The sequence below is a fragment of the Dermacentor silvarum genome, unplaced genomic scaffold (genome assembly GCF_013339745.2).
Source record: "Dermacentor silvarum isolate Dsil-2018 unplaced genomic scaffold, BIME_Dsil_1.4 Seq1071, whole genome shotgun sequence".
NCBI classification, from domain to species: domain Eukaryota; kingdom Metazoa; phylum Arthropoda; class Arachnida; order Ixodida; family Ixodidae; genus Dermacentor; species Dermacentor silvarum.
This window is the reverse complement of record NW_023605529.1, coordinates 30055-54179: the sequence shown is the minus strand read 5'-3', so window position 1 is coordinate 54179 and position 24125 is coordinate 30055. Positions and strand designations below refer to the sequence as shown.

The 24125-nt window shown below is 46.6% G+C and overlaps 1 protein-coding gene across 2 annotated transcripts; it reads right to left on the bottom strand.

The window, feature by feature from the left end:
* LOC119434443 (uncharacterized) lies at nt 1-23649 on the bottom strand. Of its 2 annotated transcripts, XM_037701594.2 has the most exons (5): nt 23418-23649; nt 22958-23054; nt 18668-18825; nt 8636-8833; nt 4-475 (listed from the first exon to the last, which is right to left on the bottom strand). In XM_037701594.2, the coding sequence occupies exons 3-5, from the start codon at nt 18776-18778 to the stop codon at nt 71-73; spliced, it is 714 nt and encodes a 237-aa protein (XP_037557522.1). In that variant the 5' UTR covers nt 18779-18825; nt 22958-23054; nt 23418-23649; the 3' UTR covers nt 4-70. The 2 variants fall into 2 exon arrangements, with proteins under 2 accessions (XP_049515442.1, XP_037557522.1); XM_049659485.1 differs by lacking the exon at nt 22958-23054 and having other exon boundaries at nt 1-475.
* Nucleotides 23650-24125: the final 476 nt, after the last annotated feature.

The following is a 24125-nucleotide window of genomic DNA, read 5'->3' as shown; positions in this document are numbered from 1 at the left end:
GTGTGCGCTGTGACGGGCTCTACCTGACAAGTGGCACTCTGCTAGTGCATCTGCCAGCAGCATTCTAAGGCTAGCACTGCCTGCAGTCAGCAACACTCCCCCTCACCTTAAGGCCCAGGTAGACGTTGAAATAGCTGGCGAGCAGGCAGAGGCCCCAGGCGCCCCCACCGTGGCCACCGCCCCAGAAGGAGACAGCCACCACGAGCAGCAGGGTGGCCAGGGAGGAGGCCAGGCGGCACAGCACGGGCGCCCATAGAGGCTCCAGATTCTCCAAGGAGGCCAGCTGCAGCCAGCCTAGCACGGTGGGCAGCCGCTCCTGGCATGCACGCTCGGTCAGTGCAAAGTAGGCGCTCGTCAGCGCCAGGTAGGGCCAGCTCGGGCTGAAGTGCTCCAGTCCCTGCTCTAGGCCAAACACGAGCAGCATGAACACGCCCGTGATCACAAACGTCACACCCTTGGTCAGGTCCAGCACCACCTGCGCACACAAACAGAGCGAGCTGGAGAGAAACAGGCTGCTACTGTACAACCGCATCCTCCATTTCACAGCCTCACTCACACAGTAATTGCAACCTAACGCACGCACGCAAAGAATGTCGCCAAGCGGCCCACTCAATCTTTGCCAAATTTACCAGCTAACTCATTGCACGGACAGGTCAAGTGAAGTCATCATCAAACTTAACCTAAACAGGCATAAAAGGTATGCCGATGTCATGTTTTCAAATTTTCTTTTTTTGCATTAAATTAAGGTCCTAGATCTAGAAACTTTAGAAAAAATACCCGCAAGCCTCAAAGCACCCTCAAATATTTTACTACAGTTAAACCTGGATATAACGAAATTGACAAGTTCCCAGAAAACTTCGTTATAAAGAGGATTTCGTTATATGGAGGTTCGGCACAAAAATTCGAAAAAGAAACGCTTACCGTATTTACTCGATTCTAATGTACCCTCAATTGTAACGCGCACCCGTTTTCCGTTTTCGTCAAAGCACTCATCCTTAAATGTCACACCAGGTCCAGGTTGCGTGGACGCGTATCGTTTCGCACAACCGGCATCAGAAACAAAGAGCGAGCGTAACGATGGCGTCGTAGCGTCGTATAATGTTACAGTAGAACCCTGCTGTTACGTTCCCAGGGGCTGCGTTTTCCCGGCTGTTACGTTGTTTTCGGCCGGTCCCGGCACAGCTCCCATAGAACCCAATGCTTGGTAACCCCACTGTTGCGTCGCAACTGTGGGACCGTTCCCGCATCATACGTTGCGAACTGCCACCCCACGCCGGCCTGAGCGGCCATTTTGACTTTTCATGTCGCTTGGCTTGGTGGCTTGACGATGGCATTGACTGCCCAAAGTGTCGGGGGCGACAACTATGACGTATTTTCGGTTTCCGTCAGCAAAAGTATGGCCCTTGAGATCCGTATTTGCTATATAAAGATGGTGTTTATGACGCAGTGTGGCCCTAAAATTAGTTTTGGCTCATAGATATTCTGTATAAAGTCCAAGGCGATAACGCAGTCGCCGCGCGCCGTATGCTATATGTGCAAGTGAAAACGTACAAGGGGAGCCGAAGACCGCGTCTAAATCTCGCGCGCGAGAAAAGCAGGGAGGAAGCGCGCCTTCTTCTGTTGCACTCGAGGCACCGGCAAGGGAGCGAGGGGGGAGGGATAGCGGGGCGGCATTGTACTGTACTCTGGCATCAACTGCGTACTGCGCAGCAGCACGCGGTCACGCGGGCCGTATTTTGAAAGCCATCTGCGTTGGGGCAGAGTCTAGCAGTGTAGGTCGTAGCTTTGTGCGTGCTGTGTGTTCTCGGCGCTCAGTTTGCGTTGAAGCGATAGACAACAGCACGAAGGTCACTTCGCTCGCTTCTCCAGCGGTGCTTCCACACGCCGCCATCGTTTGACAGCGCATGTCCGCGCTTATCGAGTGTGATGTGTCACAGCGTGTACTAGCGCGTCGGCAACATCAACTGGAAAAGGAGAGAGTGCCGGCTTGGCAGGCTACGCCAACTGCAGCAAACGGCAGGATCAGGTTTGAATGAAGGGAGGGGGAAAGGTCACGCCCGCAGCGGCAAGATCGCCGGGTCAAGGGATGCAGGGCCTGCCTCACACACGTGCGCTCGCTTCACATTCCGTCGCGGCGGAGAAGGTGCTTCCGGTTGCTGCTCGCGCAAAAATGACAAAATTTGGGGCGAAATCTCTAGGTTGTCGGAGAGGAAAATTCGTTATATCGAGGGGGACTCCCGCTGCCACTTCGTTATGTAGAGGTCTCAAATACATGTGCTTCTATGGAGTAACGGCGGAGAATAGGAAAACTTCGTTATATCCAGGAATTCGTTATATGGAGGTTCGTTATTAGCAGGTTTAACTGCATACAGTCGACTTCCGTCCATTCGCCCCTGATGGGACCAACAGAATTGTTCAAATTATCCAATGGGTCAAATTAAACAAGAGGCAGAAAAACATCAAAACACAATGCTGATTACATTTGGCATCATTTGCCCAATTATGACACGTCCCTAAATTGAATGCGCTTCCACTTTCTAATCAGTTCTAAGTAGTAAACTAACACAGAAATGGCATTAGAGCTCCTTAACAAAGTAGAAATCGAACACGCACCTGATTTTCTAGCACAAACGTAGCATGCATCCCATTATGGCAATAAGAAAAACATGAAACTGGCGAACTCTACCATCACAGAATGGAAATTCACTTACTTAATGTTCAGGTCACCACTCTCAGACAGCACTTTATCACTGTGTAGGAAGAACCACATGCTGTCTGTCCTCCATACGGCCCATAGCCTGTTTGATATTCTGCATTTGTCAAATTTTCACTCCGCAACAATTGTAAACGAAATGGTGCCATGCCTAGACTAACCACTTCGATAGTTCATCCTGCAACACATCCGATTCTCCAGAATGCCGTAAAAATGTGAAGCAACTTGTTGCCGCTAGCTTAACATTTAATATAACTTACAGTGTGAATGTGCTTTCATGATCAGACTGAAAGTGGCGCACCATCGTCATCATTCTATGCGAGAACTTGTTTTGTTGCCATCCATGGTCAGCATTTTGTGACAGCAATGACAATATTGCTGGCTAGGATGGTAGGTTGCTACAAATGCAGTTTTTGTTTCGTATCGGACTGCACTGCACAGGCAACTGTCGAACAAACTTTCTTGAAAAAAAAAAAGCGGCACGTTGGAATTAGGTAAATACAGTTTCCATTAATTTGACTTCCATTAATTTGACCCTGATAGGACAGACAAACTTGATCGAATGATCTGGTGGGTCGAGTTAAGCAAGATGAAAAAAAAAAGACATCAAAACATACCACTGATTCTTTTGGCAGTATTCGCCTAATTCTAATACCCCCAAATCAAACGCGCACCCTCTTTCAATGTGTCCAAAGTAGAAAACTCACATACAAATGACATTAAAGCTTCTAAACAAAGTAGAAATCTAACGCCCTCGCCAACGTTTAAGGAAGAAAAATGGGCAAGAGTCTAATGTGTTGCACACTGGCGGCCAGTTTCCTAAAGTGAGCTTTACCGCAATACAGCCGGGTTACAGGGTGTCTCAACTCTCGCACTGTCCTCCCAGTCCCCCTGAACCTATGGAGCAGTGGGGACTGGGAGGACATCGAAGCACCCTCAATCTCCGACTCTCCCTGTGTGCATTGCTATGACGACAGCTGCGCAAGTTACCGCCCAAGGTGGTTTGCTTGGGCGGCAGGTGGCAAAAATAGCACTCGGACCTATTCACTTGGCGGCAAAGAAACCTTGCCGCATTGCGAGAAAACTGCCGAGAAGCGGCAACCCGGGCGCGGTAAGTGGCAGGCGGCAAGACGCCGTGCCACTAATGTGTGTCGCGAAAGTTTACTCCATGGAGGCTGGCCATTATGCGGCAAAGCACATGAACACCACTAACTCGGTTCTTGCGCCCAATGTGTTAGGGGGAAAAAAAGGCACACAATAGAATCAAGTAAATAATATTATCAGACATTCTGCGCTACCGTTAGTGCTTGAAAATCTTCCAAGGGCAGGCCAATAATAGCCGTTTTCGACAGGATATGGCGTGTGTTTAATGCATTCACTGTCCCCTAAGCTTTGCTGAGACAGATGCTGCCACTAAAGGAATCGCTATTGGTTCGAATTACCTGGCAAAGGCCAATTTTAGGATCGAAATAACCAAAGCTTGGGCCCATAGAACTACATAGGTGCCAGCCGGGATCTTTGGTCGGGATCAAATTTACCAGAGTCAAATTAACGGAAGTCTACTGTACTGTAATAATTCGTTGTGAACTACCATTCTCCATTTAAAATCTTCGTGTGGCAGGCCAAAAATAGGCATTTTCAAATGGGAGGTGACGTGCGTTTGATGCATACATTGTACCCTAAAGGCCTGTTTATAGTCAGACATTATCGGCACATCGGCAAGCGTCGTTTGTGGCCAGTCACGATATGCCGGTTGCAAAATATAATCTCCTCTATACTTCAATGCGCGTGCCGTCCACTGCTATCTTCGGAGCATGCGCAGAATGATCCCCAACCCGCGCGCCACTTTGAACAGCTGTCTGCAACCATCAGCAAAGCGGCGTGGGTGCCTTTCTTTCACCATGTGCAATGCATTGTGGGTCGGTGAAGTCAGCGCGACCAATGTGCAGATGGAGCAAGAGCCATCTCGACTTTGGGCACATCGGAGCGCGTTGGCTGCGTCCAGTTACATTGGCTGCGCCAGAGTGTCAAACTATAGACGCTGTTGCTCGCGCCAACATGATGTAGCTTGTGCGGCGCACGCGCGCTTACGCTACGTCTGACTACATTTGCGCCTTAAGTGCCGCCAAGATAGGCACTGCCACTATTGGAGTCACCACTGGCTCCAATAGTGGCAGTGAGATTGGCAGGGTTCAAATTTGGCAGGTTCAAATTTATCTGGCGAAGGCCAATTTCACGGTCAAAATATGAAAGCTTGTGCCCAAGGAATGTATGATTTAACCGAAAAATGTAATTATAACTGTAGTGATAAACACAGCGATAAAGTGCTGTCTGAGAGTGATGACATGGACATGAAGTAAATCAATTTCCATTCAGGGAACGTAAAGTTGGCCAGTTTCATCTTTTCCAACGGAAGTTTAGTCTACGGAAGTCTACGAGGCTGCGATCTTTCGAGACCCGTATGCAGTGGTGCAACACATTTCGAGGAAACACGCAAATTTGGAGCAGGTTATAGAAAAAAATTGTTCGGAGCTGGAGCGTCGCACGTTACATAATGACTTTGCTTTGGATTTCTGGAAAAAAAAGTGCGTTCAGAGTACAGTAATTCAACTAGCAGTGTAGGTAGGGGTGCGACGGAGATCTGTTAGGATGTTCTCGCGTGCACGGTTGACCTACATGATGTCCGAACGGCCTCGATCGTGCCCCAGCAGTGCACTGCAGGCGCCACGCGCGCTTACGCTGACGATGTGTCGCGGCGTTCCGGCAGTAGTCGAAACATGCAGCAACTGTTTGACAATCTTTTGGGGTTTTGGCGGTGTACAGCGAAAATCGGTGCCGTTTCATTGAAACGAGGTGCCTGTCGCCGCGTGAAACCAAACCCTTGCTAGTTTTGTGCATTGCTTCGCCTACAAAGCTGGGTCGCTTGCTGTATCGTACATGCTAGTTTCCTGTGGAGTATTCGTACCCGCTCCGCTCGTGACCGCGTGCACGGATAAGGCGAAGATCTTGTCGAGTCAATGCGGCAATGGCAAACTGCTTTCGTTATTGCAAGCAACGCGCACTCCGTGTCTCCGCAAGATTTTACTGCATATACAACACACTGCACTGCAACCAGCAGGAAAAATATTCTTCGGCGCCGACCACCAAACACGCCAACGTCTCGTCTAGGCATGTGTACAGTGGCTAAAAGTAGCATGTGTTTGGATCTCGTCTGCACTACTGGATCGAACTGGATTGGATGGCGATGTCCAAGCTGCAGGTTGCCAGCGCTGTCTTTGTTTCCCGCTAAAACTAGCGTAACCAAGAAATTTTGCGGCAGGTCGGGGGTTTTGGCGCAGTGTGGCATAGTTTCACCATGTATCACGGTTTTGGCACAGCTCAGCGCAAAAATACAAATTGTATCAAAATGGCGCAATTAGCCCAACTGTAGCACCCCTGCGTATGGGTTTCCTTTGTAGCAATTGCTACATTTGGGTGGATGTCTTATTTTCCCCTTTAATTACTTCTCTCCACCAAACGGGTTTTGGCTGAACTATTGCATCAAACACTTGCCTTTGCTTCAAGTTGTTGACAAATTCGAATTTGCCCTGCCATCTGCTAGCCTCTTGGTTAGCCCAGGTGGTAGAGCAGCTGCCCCGGAAAGATGGAGGTCCCAGGTTCGAGTCCCAGACCAGGACAAATTTTTCTTCAACTGCAAGGCTTTTCTTTCGAGGAACCCGTATGGGTTTCCTTTGTAGCAATTGCTACGTTAAGGTGCATGCCTGATCTTCTCCTTTAAGTCTACTGTATTGGCTTTTGTGCATGTGAGCTTCGGTTTCGTTTCCCAGGAGGTTTATGCATGACGACGTCATGACGCAGAAGATGGTCACGTGGGTGCAGAACATGGGACACTTGGGCATTTGTCCTGGCCTGCTCGGTAGTCCAATATGCTATTACTCCTGACCATCTTCTGTGCCATGACAAATACAACTCCTGGGAAACTCAACCATACCTTGTACGTAGAAAAGTTATTATAGTAAATTATTTAGGCCTTCGTCCAGATGATGATGATGAATTAGGGATCTCCAAGGCTTGCCAGTATTTTCTCGTCTAACATATAAAATGCAGAATAACTTCACCTCAAGCAGAATACAAGGTCAAAAATGTCATGTTCTTACATTTAGACACCTTTATGTGTCCCCTGTCAAGGGTGTTGGGCCAGATTTTTGTTGGAGGCCCTTGAAACTGCTAGCTTAATGCATCCTCCTTCCAAAGCATTCACGCGAAGTTTAAGCGGCCTTACGCGAAGCCAACCTAGTGCGTATTGTTTCCAGTACAGTGGAGTAGCCACCAGTATTTTTTTCATTACTGAGATTTAATTAATTAATTGTAATGAATTATCTAACTCGAGAAGTACTGTCCTGATTATCAAAGTGTCAATGAGAAAGTTGTACAGCAACATGAAAAACTCCCCATACAGTTTTCTGTTGCTCAATGCGTGCTACATAAATGTGCTTTTCCGAGTGTGAAAGAAGCCCGCGAATACACGCAGAACTGCGGCACGACTGGCCACTCGAGGCACTTTGCATTTATTCCCGGGCTTCTTTCATGCTCGGAAAAACACTTTTATGTAGCACGTATTGAGCAACGGAAAGCTGTATCGGGAGTTTTTCATGTTGCTCTACAGCTTTCTCATTGACACTTTAATAATTAGGACAGTACTTCTCGAGTTAGATAATTAATTACAATTAATTAATTAAATCTCAGTAACGAAAAAAATACTGGCGGCTACTCCACTGTACTGGAAACAATACGCACTAGGTTTGCTTCGCGTAACACCGTTCCTCTTTCTTTAAACCATGCTGCGTGATAGCTGGGACACGCTGTATATGTGTCACAAAAGAGCGCATAATCAAAGCGCGCACCATGTGTCACGCAAGCCAGCGAGAGAAACACACCGGCCCCGCGGCAGCTTCAACAGAGGGGGAGAGCACATACGCCTAAAACCGCCGACGCGGCCATCGGAGTCTAGACATCTAGAAGCATCAACGAGGCGACGGTAACCAGAGAGAAAGAGAGCGCGCGTGCCGAGACACCTTCTCACCCGGCGAGTCGAGAGAGAGATTACTACAGCGTGAGCGCTCACCTACAATGAGTCACCAGCCCCCTTCGACGACACTCAGACGGCGGCGGTCGAAGATGCGAGAATTCAGTAGAAGATTCCCAGGCTTTGGCCATGCTAAGGGATCACAATTTCGATAGGAAGGTTCGAGAACGCCTGTGGAAGCTATAAAAATGCCGTGCGAGAATCAGAAGGGGAATCAAACTGGGCCGTTGAAGAGATGTAACGTGAAGACTGACTGTCTGCGGAAGAAGGGGATTCCCTGGCAAGCTAGTCGACGAGTTCATCGAGCGCCTGCATTTCCGGAAGTAGTTCCTTCTTCGAGATTTGCCTCGAACTACGCCGAGATCGTCCGGCTCAAGACCAGCACGGGTGAATACGATTGGACACTTAGTGTTCTTATTCATTCGTACATTACGTGTTGGATTCTTAGTACTTGTCATTAATTATTTTCCTGTGTTTTGGGAATACCCATCTGAATTGTATTGTGATGTGTCTAGCCTAAGTGTGCATGTGTGTGTGTAACTGCCTTGTGTGAAGAATATATTTTGTTGACAACTCTGGGCTCTGACTCGGTCTTTGGACAACAACCAGCGTTCGCTGGCGCACCAGAGGGTCCCTTACTAATTGTCCTTGCTTTCATGGGGTTGTTTTCAGAAGCTGATAAGTCTGCTTTGGAATTTGGCCCGGCGTTGGCTCCTCATTCAGGGGGTCTGTGACAATATGTGTTTTCACTGTTTGGGTAAAATCTGATGGCAGCTGTACCAAAGCTGCTTCCCAGTATTTTTCGAAATGAGACGGAAAACGGAAAGTGCACAAACCTTAGTGACACTCATGGCAAGGTGTCGTATTTTGGACTGGTCAGACACGTGGACGTAAGGCGTGTAGTCACGCAAGCTGAACACATTGGCTGCATAGTGGCACAGATAGCACAGGATGTTGTAGAAAAGCAGCGAGTAGAGGCCTGTCAAACGGTCGTCTGGACAGAACCACCGGTCACACAGCATGAAGAACAGCACCTGAGCGAAGAAGTCATAGAAAAGAATGCATTTAGACAGTGCCATTCAGATGCCTGTTTCCTGTATTTTACTTGTATAAAAAACTGGCAGCAACAGCAGACAAGGACACGCGAAGACGAAACTGAATACACTTGGTGCTAACCTTTTATATATCAAAGTTTACAAACATATTAAACCGGGAAAGGTGTTCACTGTCATGTCAAGCAACAGCAGCAACGGAAATTGGTTTCCCTGTTGCTGAAGAATTGGAACTTCTAGGTAAAGACATGTGCGGTATAAGATTGGCGACTCCGAGAGCAATTTGTTATTTTGTCAAAGCAGAGGCACTTTTGTTAAATTTCTCATCAATTTTTGTCAACAGACACAAACGTTCCCTTTTAAAAAAAATGACAGTGACAAACAATAGAACTGTCACAGAGCGGCATAGTTTTGAGTCAGCGACACGCCGATCAACGGGCGTCAAAATAGTCATGGTCCCACGGTGCGGCATATAGTTTCGAGATAGTGACACGCCTATTAACGGACCCAAGTGTGTGCGTGTGCATCCATGTGGTGCAGTGCGGGGGTGCGACCTTGGACAGCGAGGGGGGAATCTACCGTTCCCTGGCCCCTGATTAAAAGTGGCGCGGCCAAGACTTTTGGGAGGAGTCATGAAATAATTAGGTGAACTCTGCATACCTGCAGTTTCCCAACATAGGGAACTAGGGAAAAGAGAGGCTATTTAAGTGCAGGTTTTAGGCCCTGCTAACCAGTCTAGAAGCTGAACCTATGAGCTGCTGAGAAGCCGTCGGGGGGCTAGTGCCGTCCAGTACTGCCTGGGCCACCTAGCCACGTCGGAACTCCGAGTAACTAGTTGATGTACGAGACACACCAACTTCTGCAACGAAGCTCACGGTAGTTCGCCTCAAGTTAGCTCAACCTGCTTGAGGCAATTCGTCAGATCTAGACTCCCGGGAAACCCAGCCCAGCAATCGCATCCACTTCAACAAAATCGGCTCGCCAGCATTCTCTGGAAAAGCTCTGCGTGCCGACTTCATGGTTTATGGACTTGCTGCTGCTACCCGGTCATGTGTATGACATCATTTGTTTCTTTTGAACTTTATTTTAGTGAACTACTGTTAAGTGTATTCTTGTATAATTGATCGACGCCCTGTTTCATTTTTATTCAATTATTAATTGCTCGTCCTATTTATTTGTCGTCATCATTGTGCTATATTAAGTTCAGGTGTGTTAGTTTGTCTAGTGTGTGTTTTTTATTTTATTTTCGTTGTGTATATTTATGAGCCGATAAATATCTTGTTTTTTTGTTTACTCCTGAGTCTGACTCTTTCACTATGTTCGCTTGAGTACAGAACGACCAACCGGCTTGTCTACCCCATCGATCGACTTCGCGCCGACAGCGAACGGGTGACAGCCGTGACAAGAACAGATGCCAGTGCCTGACTCGATTGTTTGTCGTAACTACAACAGACTTACATTAATTCAACCTAGATGAGACCACCAGAATTTTGAATTCAATATTAATTTATTTGCAGCTAACACCAACAAAGGCAATGCTGCAGGTGACCAGGAAAAAAAAAAGGCTGTTTAGGACAGCTTGAGGAGACCTCATTGAACTGATCGAATTATCTGGTAGGTTGAATTAAAAGGAGACAAGAATGTACAGGCACACTGTTGCTTTATTAGATAGTATTTACCAGAAGCTAAAAAGTGACTGAATGGTGTGCAACAACTACAACTCCATTTCAACATGCCTTCAAACATAATGTGCAGCACCCACTTTTTTTATAGGCTTGAAGTAAAAAAAAAAAATTGTGCCAGATCCAATGCACCTTATTGGAATCTATATACAGTAAAGCTTTGTTTAAATGCCCGAAGAATGCTGAAACCTGTGTAAGTCTCTGTTGTCAGTGCATTGTCAGTGCAAATCACACCGTAGGCCCTCACCCAAACCACATCATCCACATCACAAGCAGTCCAAATGCAGCCCCCTTCACATCTGCTTGGGTGCGTGTCACAGCTGTCCCCGATTCGTCGTCGGCGCGAAGTCGATCGACGGGGTAGACAAGCTGGTTGGTCGTTCTGTACTCAAGCGAACACAGTGAAGAGAGTCAGAATCGGGAGTAAACAAAAAAACAAGATATTTATCGGCTGATAAATATACACAAAGTAATAAAATAAAATAATGAGAAAAACACAAGACAGACTAACACACCTGAACTTAATATACACAATGATGAAGACGAATAAACACAAGCAATTAACAGTAGATATAAAAACGAAACAGTGCGAGGTTCAAATACACAAGAATACACTTAACAGTATTTCACTAAAGCAAAGTTCAAAAGAAAACAAATGGTGTCATACGCATGGCCGGGCAGCAGCAGCAAGTCCATAAACCGTGGAAGTCGGTGCACAAAGCTTTCCCGAAGAATGCTGGCGGTCCGATCTTGTCGAGGTGGATGCGAATTGCTGAGCTGGGTTTCCCGGGAGTCTAGATCTGACGTCTTCTCTCAAGCAGGTTGACCTAACTTGAGGCGAACTACCGTGAACTTCGTTGCAGACGCTGGTTTCACGTCTCGTCTGCCAACTAGTTACTTGGAGCTCCGACGTGACCAGGCATCCCAGGCGATACTGGACGGCACTAGCCCCCCGACGGCTTCTCAGCAGCGCATAGGCTCAGCTTCCAGACTAATCAGCAGGGCTCAAAACCTGCGCTTAAATAGCCTCTCCTTTCCCTAGTTCCCTATGTAGGGAAACTGCCGGTATGTAGAGTTCTCCTAATTCACGGCTCCTAGCTCCCAACAGTCTTGGCCGCGCCCTTTTCACCATGGACGAAAACGGCCGATTCTCCTCTCTCCCAAGGTCAAAGGCCAAGGTTGAACCCGGCATACCACGTGGACGTACACGCACACTTCCGGGTCCGTAATCGGCGTGTCAATAATCGAAATTATACGCCACATAGTGAAGACCCCACGTTTTTGACGCCCGTAATTCGGCGTGTCGCTAATCAGCATCAAAACCACTCTCAAAAATATGTCGCTCCGTGACAGTCGCTAATCGAAATTATACGCCGCATAGTGAGTGCACCTTGTTGTTGGCGGCCGTCAATTGGCGTCAAAAACCCATCGAACTCTCGAAAATATGCCACTCCGTGACAGTGCGTTTGCATGTGCTCTCACACACCCGTGCTATGCAATGTGACACACGTGGCGATAATCTCAAGAGCTAGTTGGCACGATAGAAGTATACCTGCGATTGGGGCCTTGCATCCTTAGAGCTCTGGGCTGCTGTGATGGGGGATCGGAGTTCAATCCCACCATTCATTTCATTTATTTTTTAATTACAAGCTATTCGGCAAGACAGCAGCAGCACCCAGCAGCCATGGTCCGGACAGTCTGGGAGAGTTTGCAAAGAAAGCTTCGCCTTAAAAGCGATGTGCACCCACACTTAATGCATGCCCAATTTTATAACAAGAAAAATGTAATGTGCCTTTGATTGTGACAATCAGAAAAGGATGAAACCGAAACCGCCTTTCACAGAATGACAACTTATTCAGCCTCATTGTTCATCACTGTCACTCTGAGACAGCTATTTATCGCTATGGGTCACAAGATGTTGTCCTATATGCAGTCCACTGCATTTGATATTCTGCATTTCTTGAATGACTCCTCAACTATCACGACCGGAATGGTGGTCCATGCCTAAACATCTTGCAGTTCATCCTGTGATGGATGTAAGTCACTGGCACACCAAAAATGTGACCCGGCACACCAAAGTAACTCCTCTTCTGGATGTGCTTCCACAATAAAAGTGGCATGTTGCCATCGCCAACCTACGCGAAAACTTGTTCTGTCATCATCTTGTGATGACAATGATGATGATGATGGATTTGATGGTAGGTTGTTGCTAACACTGCAGATGCAGTTTCGTGTACAACTAAAACCTGCTGACAGTTCTAAGACACATATACTTTCTTTTTAAGGCACACGTCAAAATCAAATAAATAAGGCAATCACTCATTGTGAGCCCCATTCTCGCTTAAAAGTTTATGGTAGGCAAGTAGAAAATTGGTGCTTTCAGTTGGAGATAACATGCCTTTGACACATTGACTGTTTCCTAGCACTGTCTCAGTAGCACTCCTAGCAAGACTCTGCAGACACTGAGGTCCCACCATTGTAGGCACACGTGCACTGACCAGCCAAGTTTGAATCACAGTGAGGGCCACATTAAAGATTGGTATAACTAAAGCCATGACCAATAGAAATGTATGGGCAATAGTTGGCGCCTTCAATCGGGATTGAAATTAACCTTAAAATTTGAACGTCGAGATCAAGAATACAGCTTTGTAGAAGAATGATTCCTGCCTTGCACTGCCTAAGCTGTCAAATCAATTCCACATGTGACAATATAGTTGCACCCATCCTGTTATGTAGCACATAGCATTGATTGTTGTGCAACTGCAATAAGCCTTATGTGACCTCCCAGACAATCCATATGTAATGACGAAGGTAGCACAAGCGTCGCTGTGGTCACATGGCTCCTGAAGTGAGGAAGAGAAAGACAAAAGGATCGGTGTCGCTGGTTTTGCCTCGCGCTGGCGTTTGACTGGAACTGCTCGGGTGCTCTTTGCGCTGGACCTAACGTGACTGGGATTAAACGCCAATAAACCCCATATCACGTAGCGTATACAGTATAGACCACTTATATTGTAACCGCTTATAGTGCAGGACCGGATATAGTGCAGTCTTTTCAGATTTCCATTAATTGTCCTATAGCACTCCATGTATACACGTATCGCTTATAGTGCAGTTGCGGGAAACGAAATACCGGTTACAGTGCGGTTGCCTGGGAGTACGGAAGTCAACGGAGATGGCGAACGCTCCCCTCAAACGGGCGCCCCAAGGAGTGATCGAGGAAGAAAGAGAGAAGAAGTGGAAGAAAGGGCACGTGGTGCGTACGAAGAGCCAGTGAGGCTGAAACCAGAATCTTGAGTGCGAGCCGTGAAATATCACGGCGCGCATGGCGAGCGAGGGCCGTGAAACTGCCAACGCCATCCAATGCTCGCTTCACGATAACGGCAGTAAACGAAACTTTGGGGAGCGGGCGGCGCCGGCACGGCACGGCGAAGGGCGCACGCGGAGACCATGGAATGTGAGGGAGGAGGGCGGCAGGGAAGCGGATTTCGCCTTGGCAACTCCGTCGCTTCGGTGGCTCCCCTCGCCCTCCCTCGTAGCTCCCTCACTTTCGACTGTCACCGTGCGCGAACGCCGCCGCTCCAGCCGGCTTTGCGCACGCTCCCCGAAGTTTCGTTTTCTGCCGTTATCGGGAAGCGGGCGTTTGCCGGCGTGGGCAGTTTCGTTGGCCGGCCTGGGACAGCGCCGCTGCTTTCCTCTGTGCCACAGCCGCAGCGTGCAAGGTCAACCCATGACTAGAAAGTAGAGGAAGCATAAAGGAGAAAGAAGGATTCACTGCCATTTTCTACGCGTGGCTACAGTAGCGTGGCTGAGACGTCGGCACAGTCAGCACGTACACGCATGTTCCGGCGCAACGCAGAATCGGTGACCTTGCCATTTGAGAGGGTGAAATTTTTGCAGCGTTTTTTTTTTTTTTTTTGTTCGCGCGCGACATTGAGGGGTCACTCCTAAGCTTTTACTTTATGGCGGTGCCGGAGCAATGCCGGTCGGAGGCGCCGCCACGTGAATTATTTCGAATTAACGAGATTCAACTGTAAATTGAATGCAAACGTTCTAGCCGCATTCCTCGACTGTCGCATACGCGAGGCGGCTCTGTACACATGTTTTGCATATGTGCGGGCCTTAAGAATTGTTGCTTTGGTTATAGTGCGGTACCGCTTATAGTGCGGATATTCGGGACTCCGGCGACTTACGTTATAAGCAGTCTATACTGTATAATGGCTAGAGACCGAATTTTAGGCAAATTCCTTTTTTGTTCCTTGCGCTCCTATCGCCCCACTTTGATATATGAGCATGAATTAGAGGTTACGAAGGGCTTTTATAGTGTTTTTATAGTGCCTATAAATGCCTATTTTGGCGTTTGTGCCTAAATGCCTATAAATGCCTCTTTTCAATATCAGTGCCTGTATGAAGACTATTTAGCCTCAAGTTTCGCTTTCGAGTGCAGTTAGAGACCAATTCATGTTACCGGGCAACCTTGACTGTTTGGAACTCTATGGTGTTCAACCTAGTCATCCAGTTCAACGAACTCTCGGAAAACAACCGCTAGCAGCAGTGAAATGGGACGTCAGGGGAAAGGAGAGTAAAGAGCAAAAGAAAAAAGAAAAATGTGATATGCACGCGGCTTTTGTTTTGTTTTTAATTAACTTTTTAAGGTGTTCACTGCCATCGAGCGTTCCTTCTCGGCATACAAGATCATTCTCAGTGACAAGAAGAACAATTTTTAATCCAAAAATCTGGAGATGGTGGTAGTTTACTATTGTTTCCACCATCTTCCCACTGATTCTTAGACTACGTTCCGCGTGCTCTCCAGACAGATTTCTTCAAACTTGTGCACTTCAAGTGCGCGGATATTTGGCACTGTTGGGACGTTTTGGCTGTACAATTCTGATAATGTCATTGTATATGAGAAAATTAACAGTCCTGATGTAAGAACATGTTAATTTCTTAATTAATTGTAGTCTCTTTTGCATTTATTATTTATCTGTTTTTGTTGTGTCTTAATTAAATTGCGTCAGGCAGACATAAAGTAGCGCCTTTTTTAATCAGCATTCCCAGCTTTCAAGTATTCTTTTTCATGCTTGTTTCACTTTGCGCAACGCTCGAGTACAGTGGCCATTGAACATGCATATGAGCAGTGTGCTTGTTGAATTACGCCAAATGATCATCATTAGTCCAGCAGTTTTATGGGACGATTGCACGGCTATGTTCAACTGTTGGCGCCTTTGTGCCATCATAAACAATAACATTTCTTGTTTTCCTGTCGTAGATACAGGTCGCGCACGTCTTCGTTTGAAATATTTGCTTTTATGTAAAAATTTATCATGCCTATATTTACGATGTTGGAGGCCTAAAACGTTGCTTTGTCTGCCTATTTTTGGCGCCTGAAACGCGCTTTTTTAATGCCTAATGATCCGGCCTCTAATAATGGCCACTGAGGGGAAGAAATGGAATGGTTGTTGCTGCTTAGTCAAGGCCAGTACGGTTGTTTGAGATCAAAATGCTCCTTGCAAGCAAAAAGCAAGTATTACATTTAGCTCCTTCAACAAACGCAATGTTCTACTAGGTGCTTGCAGTGAGTGACCTTTACATTATTAAAATAATAATAAAAAAATAAAAATAAAAAAAATTATTGCTATCAGTATCAAAGCATTAGATGCAATCAGATCTCAATTGTTTCTCATGTATGAGCTTGTCAGTTGACCTGACTTTCAGTTGTTAAACGAATTACATTATTTTTTGCAAATACTTGTGTTCAATTTGGAAATTTAGCTATTTGAACACCCTTAGGTTAATACATTGAGAAACATGCTGCAAAATTAACAAATTCTGTTACAGCAGAAGGAACAGCACAACTGGGCACTTCTGACAGCCACCCTTGATGCACAATGTGGTCTAAGATTTAAAAAAAAATTGTGCAGTGAAGGGTAGAGACAAGACCTCATCAACAGTTGTCGAATAAGGAACTGTTGCTGTATCAACGTGTCATGAGTAAGACGCCGGCGGCGACATAAAAGAAGAAAAGGACGAAGTAAACGGAGCGTTCTGAACGGCGCGAGCGCGCGAGGCGCGTGACCCGAGGTATGGTCGAGGGAGAAACGGCACTGAGCGAGCATTATCGACGTGGCTCCGGGCCAGGAAGGTCGCATCGCCAGCTCCGCTCTGGCGACGGGAGACTTGGGGGTCTGGCCGAGTCCGTGACGTTGGCCGTCCAAGGTGTGGCCGTCGACCTTGGCAAGTTCGAGCGAGGCTCCTAGACAGGCTGCAGCCTCTCACGGCAGGACCGGACACCCCAGAGAGGACCCCTCTTCCACGGCAGACCGGCACGTTCGATGATCCCCGGAACGCCACGTCGGCACTCGGGAAAGAAGCTGGACGGAAGCGGCAGCCGAGCACGTCGCTAGGCCTAACCCGTCACCTCTCCCGGCCACGTCAGCAACAGCGACCGGGTCAAACAGGCTCCGAAGATGAGCGGGTGAACGGACCGACTTCAATGCAGCAACGTTTATGCGAAGATCGGCGAAACGGCCACATGGAAAAGGATTCTACGAGATTCCGGCCGGAAAGATACGAGCAACCACAGCGACGAACTGAGTGAGAGATCCATGCTTGTATGGAGATATCAAAAGGCCAGAGTTGCCAGACTTTCGTAGAGAAAACGCTCAGATCTAACAGAGGCGGAACTTAGAGCACATTTATTGATTCATTAGGTTGTACATTTGTTGACATTTATTTGTTTGTTGTGTCTTAGTTCAGTGTGTATTTGAGTTTTTGGTTTGAGGTTTTTGAGTTCGCGTGTGATTAAATATCTGCTTGCAGTGTCGCCATGCCTCTTCCCTCTCCATCTCTCATAACACCTGCACAGCCCCCCAGATCGGTGACACACAAAAAACATCACACAACGTTTAGACAGCCTGAGTTGTCTTCATCAAATGTTCAAATGAAGACAAGCGCCCTTGGCAAAACAATGGCTACAGCCTGCGATATCCCTTGTTCAGCCATCAGCCACTGTTGATCACTTCCTGTGAGCCTCTGTCTTCTGGCACAAGAGGGAACACTAGAAGTGGGTGCATCAGGCGCAAAGTACTGTAACACATGTTATGACTTACGTTGTGGAACAAGACCACAATTAAGAAGCACGAAACATTGTCATATGTAAGAGGCCGCCTGCGGCGCGAAAAAGAAGAAGAGCACGTGAAGCACGGTGTTCGGAACGGCACGAGCTCTCGAGGCACGTGGGCCAAGCCGTAATCGAGGGATGAACGGCGCTGTCTGTGGATTATCGACGTGGCTCCGGGCCAGGAAGGTTGCATTGCCAGCTCCGATCTGGCGACGGGAGACTTGGGAGTCTGGCTGAGTCTGTGACGTTGGCCGTCCAAGGTGTGGCCGTCGACCTTGGCAAGTTCGAGCGAGGCTCCTGGACTGGCTGCAGCCTCTCACGGCAGGACCGGGCAGCCCAGAGAGGATCCCCCTTCTGCGGCAGACCGCCACGTTCGATTTTCCGCGGGACGCCACGTCGGCACTCATGAAGAAGTTGCGACGCATCCCGACGCTAGGCCTATCCAGGTGGGCCTGAGCAACGCCGAGCGCCGTCACTGAAGACTTACTGACGAGCTCATCACCGACGAAGTACCGGCGAGCTTCCCACCGATAAAGAGACGACGCGCCGACAGTAAGGCAAAGGCGACTATAGCATCAACGAGGACACCTAACTGCTGGAGAAAAAGGGCCGACGAGCTTCAGACTCGGACAAACGTGCAACGACGAGCGCAGCAAGGTGACTCTTATTCGTAGCGTCTCAGAGAGAGGACAGGGTTGCCCGACTTTGAATGAATTAGCCGCCACGGACGAGCGTAGGCGCAAAGTAGAACTTGTTTTGTATATTAGGCTTTAGTTTGTATCTTTATTAGTATTTTTTCCCGCAGTGCGCTTGGGTGTGCTTGATTTTTAGTTTTGGTTTTGATGTTGCGTGTTATTAAAAAATCTGTTTGCTGTGTCGCCTTCCGTCTTCCTTCTCCATCTCTTCTAACACCCGCACGCCCCCGAGATCGGTGACAAAAAACATCACAAACATGCAGTTACAAGGGCAGGTGACACATAAGTACACTGAGAAAGTCGACCTTATGTGAGACGGTACCTGGTTAAGTAGGAGCAACATGCCTTCACAGCGCTGAACGACGCCTTCCAGCCGGCCTCTGAAGGATTCCAATGCCTCCCACTGGGAGCGTAGCAGGCTCAGGAGCTCCATCTTGGTGGCCCTCTCATGGGTGGGTGCAGCTGCCAGACAGCAGCATTCTGTCAATTAAGAAACAAATACTGTGAATCTATGGCATGCGGCGAACAAGATGTGCACAGCCTTCAAATGCAAATTGAAAACTATGCATACAGATCAAGAAATGCCACCAAGGGTACTACCTATAGACCTTCCATATATATGCTCACACAGACCTGCTAATTTTAGCAGTGGAAAAATACTGCAGTCAAAGCCAGAAAATACTATTTGGTGACAAATAGTAAAAGCTGTTTTATTACTCAGGACGTCGACTGATTATTTAGGAAATTTGAAAAGTATGTTCTGTAGAGACGCTGTGAGCAGGCATTCTGCTCTATTGTCACAGCAAGAATGATCTGCGCCACTGTTCATGATTTTTATTCATGAAGCATTGTAACAGCAGCCACTATCTTGGTACCCATTAAATCAAAAAGTGGATGGCGCTAGCATATGTAGGTCTAATTAATGCAAGTGGTCCAAGAAATCTGGCTGAAAAATTGGTCGAGGGCTATGTTTTGCTTTGTTTTTAAATAAAATTTATCCTGGACAACGAAAATGAAAAATCATAAATTTATTAGTGTCAATACGACACTAGTAAATTAGCTCTAAAAATCTGTCATCTTATGATAAAATTGTAAGCATTGGCAGGTATTAATTAAATTATGGGGTTTTACGTGCCAAAACCACGATCTGATTATGAGGCACACCGTAGTGGGGGACTCTGGAATAACTTGGACCACCTGGGGTTCTTTAACGTACGCCTAAATCTAAGCACACTGGTGTTTTTGCATTTCGCCCCCATCGAAATGCAGCTGCGGCAGCCGGGATTCGATCCCGTGACCTCGTGCTTATCAGCCCAGGCAGGTATGGTTTATAACATTGCAAAGTGCAGAATGATGTCAGCGATGCATTGGAGAGGCTTCCACAATTGTGCATCTTCATTCTCCGAAGACACCACTTTTCAACAAAGCTTTCTTTCATCATAATACTCAATGAAAATTGCTGGAGCACCAATAAACACAATTACCGTTTTTTTTTTTAAGAAAGAATCTGAAATTCATTCAATAATGGTTCTTATATGTAGCGATTCGTGATCTCATAAGCGAGCATCAACATAGTATGGTGTCACTTCATGAAAATTTTGCACGAGACTGTCAATTTTTTCTTGAACCACTAATATTATGTTAGATTCTTCTAATATCTTGAATCACATTATCCTTTCCACAATGATCTTGTGACATGTTTTGGTTAGTTGTCAGTCCCTACAAAGCTTTTTTTTTTCTTCTTTTAGTCTCCTACAATAATAAATAAATAACAAATGTTTAAGAATTTTCTGACTAGTTGCTTTCTATATTTGTTTTGTTCAACAGACCAGAAATTACCACGTGACATTTTGATATATCACACTATGGCCAGCAGCACTGAAAAGTTAAGTTATATTCATAATCACAGAAAATAAGTTTTATTTGTTGTGGCCAGTGTGAGCCCTCTGGCTATGTTTAATCATGAAAGATGCACACAATAAAGTGTAATTTTACAGAGTAATCTAGCAACAGAGTTCTGCCTACTGTATATACAATCAATATCTGCCAATAACATATTGTTACGTGCACTGCACACAAGTGCAACACGTTTATCATCTATATGGAGGCTTGTGACAATATGTTACACTGAAAGACTCATCAATCAGCAATTATGATAATTAAATCTACCTTCACTCTTAAATAAATATGAAAACATCAATATTGCCACCTTTAGCTGGAAAGAGATGCGAAAGCATTTTGTTAACAAACACTAGTGCACATTATGTTTTATTTTGTTTGTCTAGTGAGTATCTGAGCACATGTTGAGGCCTTCTTATTAATTCTAGTCATAGCATTTTGTCTTTAATATAATGCTATGTGTGTTGTTTGTTTAATAGTGGTGTGAATTGGTAATGTACATTGTTATCTTTAATCTCCATAAAATTCTATGTAATTAGCTCTCCTTTTGCAATGGAACTCCAAGTATGTTTGCATTCTTTTATGAGCTGTACGCTAGAGCCCAGAAACCTGCACCCTTTGCCTTTCAGTATGCTGACCGTGCTGCAGTCATGAAGAGCCTTCAGGCACTTTCAAGCTGTCTGAAACGGCTTTTCACCTGAAGGGCTCCTAACAAATTACTGGTTCTTTAGTCCATGCAAAGGCTTTCCAAATAAGCGTTCTGCTTCTTGGGTGTAGAAATTGCATACTGTCAGTTCAGTTTCCAAATAAAGCTGCCTTTACCCAGCCCAACAAACACATGCGGATTTTTAATATTATCCTACATAATTAGCATAGACATCTTTTCTCAATACTTTAAATTACTCACCATTAAGTGTCCATGCAAATGCATAATTAGGTGCCATATATAATTAAGCTTTCACATTACTGGCATCACATTGCATTATTCCAGCAGAACCTCTTCCTAAAGTAGTAATTGCTGTAATTTTCTGCTTGCATTTCCCAGTTGCTGTTCCCTCACTCATGCCACTTCTAAAGGTTGCCCCGCAGAGAGTGCTAAGCCCATAGTCCACATTTTGCATAATTCAGGATGTGGATGTATATTCACATCATATGAGATGATAAGATAATTTCTCCCAGCACTGTTCTACGCTGTGCTCTCATAGCCACCACACAGCAGTAATTTTATGCTCTTCCAGGTGCAAATTGACATGAGTTGCTGAATGCTTATAAGTAACCATATGTGAACATATTATGTTGAGTGTCTTCATGTGTCCTGTCAGAATTTTGTAAAAATAATGTACCACTAAGACGAAACTCAAAGGGACTTGAAAGATATGATCTAAAGATGTCAAAATTTACTACTCCTGATGCCCTAAAAATACACAACTCAAAGCTGTAAAATGAAACATCACTAAAACCAAAACGGTTGGAACAGTGAAATCAGAGCATGAAAAAGACACAGAAAGCGGGCAGAGAAATGGTCTACACAAGCGCTGTCTGGCTACTCTTCTGGATTGTGCTTGGTCCAGTTGGAATCATGTCAATGTCAAAAAGTGCTGCATAGTTATTATGAGACAAGACAAAAGGTACAACAAGCATACAGGAGTGACTTAGCAATAAAGTGATATAACATACAAAAGCTGCTGTCTTTGCCACCACCGGCATCATTTCAAGAAATAGAGTGCATGGTATAATTAGATGATGGCTGACAAGAGCAAAAGCTTAACTACGAAAATGTGAAACTTCTGTAGCAAAAGCAGATAGAGGAGCAAGCTAAACTTGCCTGCTCCTTGAGAATGCTGCTCTGTAAGGCTTCCCTTTCAAATAGCAGGAGCACAAAATCACCTGTTCGATCATGTTCAGCAATCCTTCCAATACATAAGTTAACCACGATTGAATAACAGGGTTTCACATAAGTCTGGTGATTTTGCCATGGAGAAGATAAATAAGCAGTTTCATTTCGGACATTACACAACAGCAATGTATCTGTGTGGCTTCCGGAGCACCTGCCACTGTTGAATGCCGCGAGCTCGTCACTTATCTTTGTCGGCAACTGCGTAAAAAGTGCTACAAATCGTACAGACAAAGTGCTGTGGTGGCATCACGTGCCAGCTATCTGGGCCCATATTCACATCAGGTGAGTGTCGTGAGCAGCAATGCAAAGATAGGGTCCGGACGCTAACATCATCGCACTCTAAAGTAAAAAACAAACACCACTAAGTCGATCACTCATAACACCTTTACGTGTACGAGTAAGGATTCAAAGGAAAAACCGAGAAAGCAACCTCAAAACGCGTATGCTTTATGGCGTTGCATGCTGCGAAGGGCCAACGGAGTCTCCGCCCGGCAATTCGAGGCTTCTGCCACCCGTTCGCTCCGGCGCTAGGTCGGGTCAAGGACTGATCACAGGCTAGACGTCCCGCGAACGGCCAGTATTTCAAGCACGACGCATGAAACCCAAACAACTAAACCTGTTGCCGCGCAGCTGTGAACGAACTCTGCACGATCTTATCACGGGGCTCCCTCTCCAACCGGACAAACATCCAGCCGCGCGCTCCGCTGTTTCTCCGAAGCTTGCATCTCAGCGTGACGCTCACATGGACCGCAAGAAAGGGAGAGTGCCGTTGAACGTCCGTTCAGTGTGAGTCACACAAAAGCGGAAAACGCTTACCGGCACGAAGAGCAGAGCGTCGCACGCACGCCTTCGGCTGTCACGCCTGTGATGACAACCTCAGCTCCCAAGTGTGGGCGAAGAGAGGCCGCAGCGCCTGAAATAGACGATATTATTAGTGTCTCAGAGACGTGAAACCTAACGTCCGCTTCCCGGGTCTGGTTTTGACAGAACGTACGAAACGACATTGCGAAAGAAACCCCCTTCCCACCTCGACTGACACCACCGCAGAGAAAGGGATCACTCAAGGATCCAAGACCCCCGCAACAGGTCACGTCAGAATCAACTAAACAAAAAGGCTACCCATAATGCGTATTATGAAGGGACGACCGCGTTTCCGAACACGATAAACCGGCCCTACAATGATTGACACGATCACGTACCACCGGTGTACGTCAGTTCACGGAGTCACCAGTTGACGTACTGCTGACTGAAATATACATGGTCGTGCTTGTCTCACCTGCTTACATCACCGATGGCGCGAACTTGTAGCGTTCTCTCGGATGGCTCGGGAGTGCTCGCGCACTGAGTGAGTGCTGCTGACGTGCCCTCTGATCAGAGACGCACTGAAATATTTCCACGGTGTCTTACGACTGTGAGAAAATAAGTGATGAAGTACAAAAACTCACTACACACACCCGACGCACAACTTTCACCACGCTCACGATCGGCTACCGCACACAGGAGCGTTGAGAAAAACTAAACAAAAATTACGTACGGTCTCGGAAGTGGTTGCCAGCTCCTTGTTCTCCTCCTCCCCAACTGTTATTTCTTTTAAATTTTGTTACTGCAGTCATGAGATTAAGCATTGTATGTTTCTAGAAGTACCAGCGCAATTCTCAAAGTAATATGGAGTATTAAAAAATAATGCGTTAAAGAAAGAGGTTGTAACAGTTTCGGTTTCGCTTGCTGCTGAGGCGCTTGCGCATACTGAGAGTATGGCCTCTGTCACCGTGCCGTCCAATCTTGGAGGCCACGAGTGGGGTAATGCGGTGCGATGAACCGACCGCTGCACCGCTCGCGTATCGTCGTTCCAAAAATACTCGAGATGTTTTGAGCTCTGCCCAGTCAACGATCTAAGCGACTGATTCACGCTTTTCACCCAGCCTGTCCCTGCTCACCAGGTTGCAGACTGTCAAGCACGTGTCGTTGGGCAAATGTCTTGGAA

Coding starts and splice junctions, on each gene's coding strand:
- LOC119434443 (XM_049659485.1), bottom strand. CDS start 18,778: ATGGAGCTCCTGAGCCTGCTACGCTCCCAGTGGGAGGCATTGGAATCC. Junction 8,834..18,667: donor TGTTGCTCCTACTTAACCAG/GTACCGTCTCAC, acceptor TTCTTCGCTCAG/GTGCTGTTCTTCATGCTGTG. Junction 476..8,635: donor TTGCCATGAGTGTCACTAAG/GTTTGTGCACTT, acceptor TTGTGTGCGCAG/GTGGTGCTGGACCTGACCAA.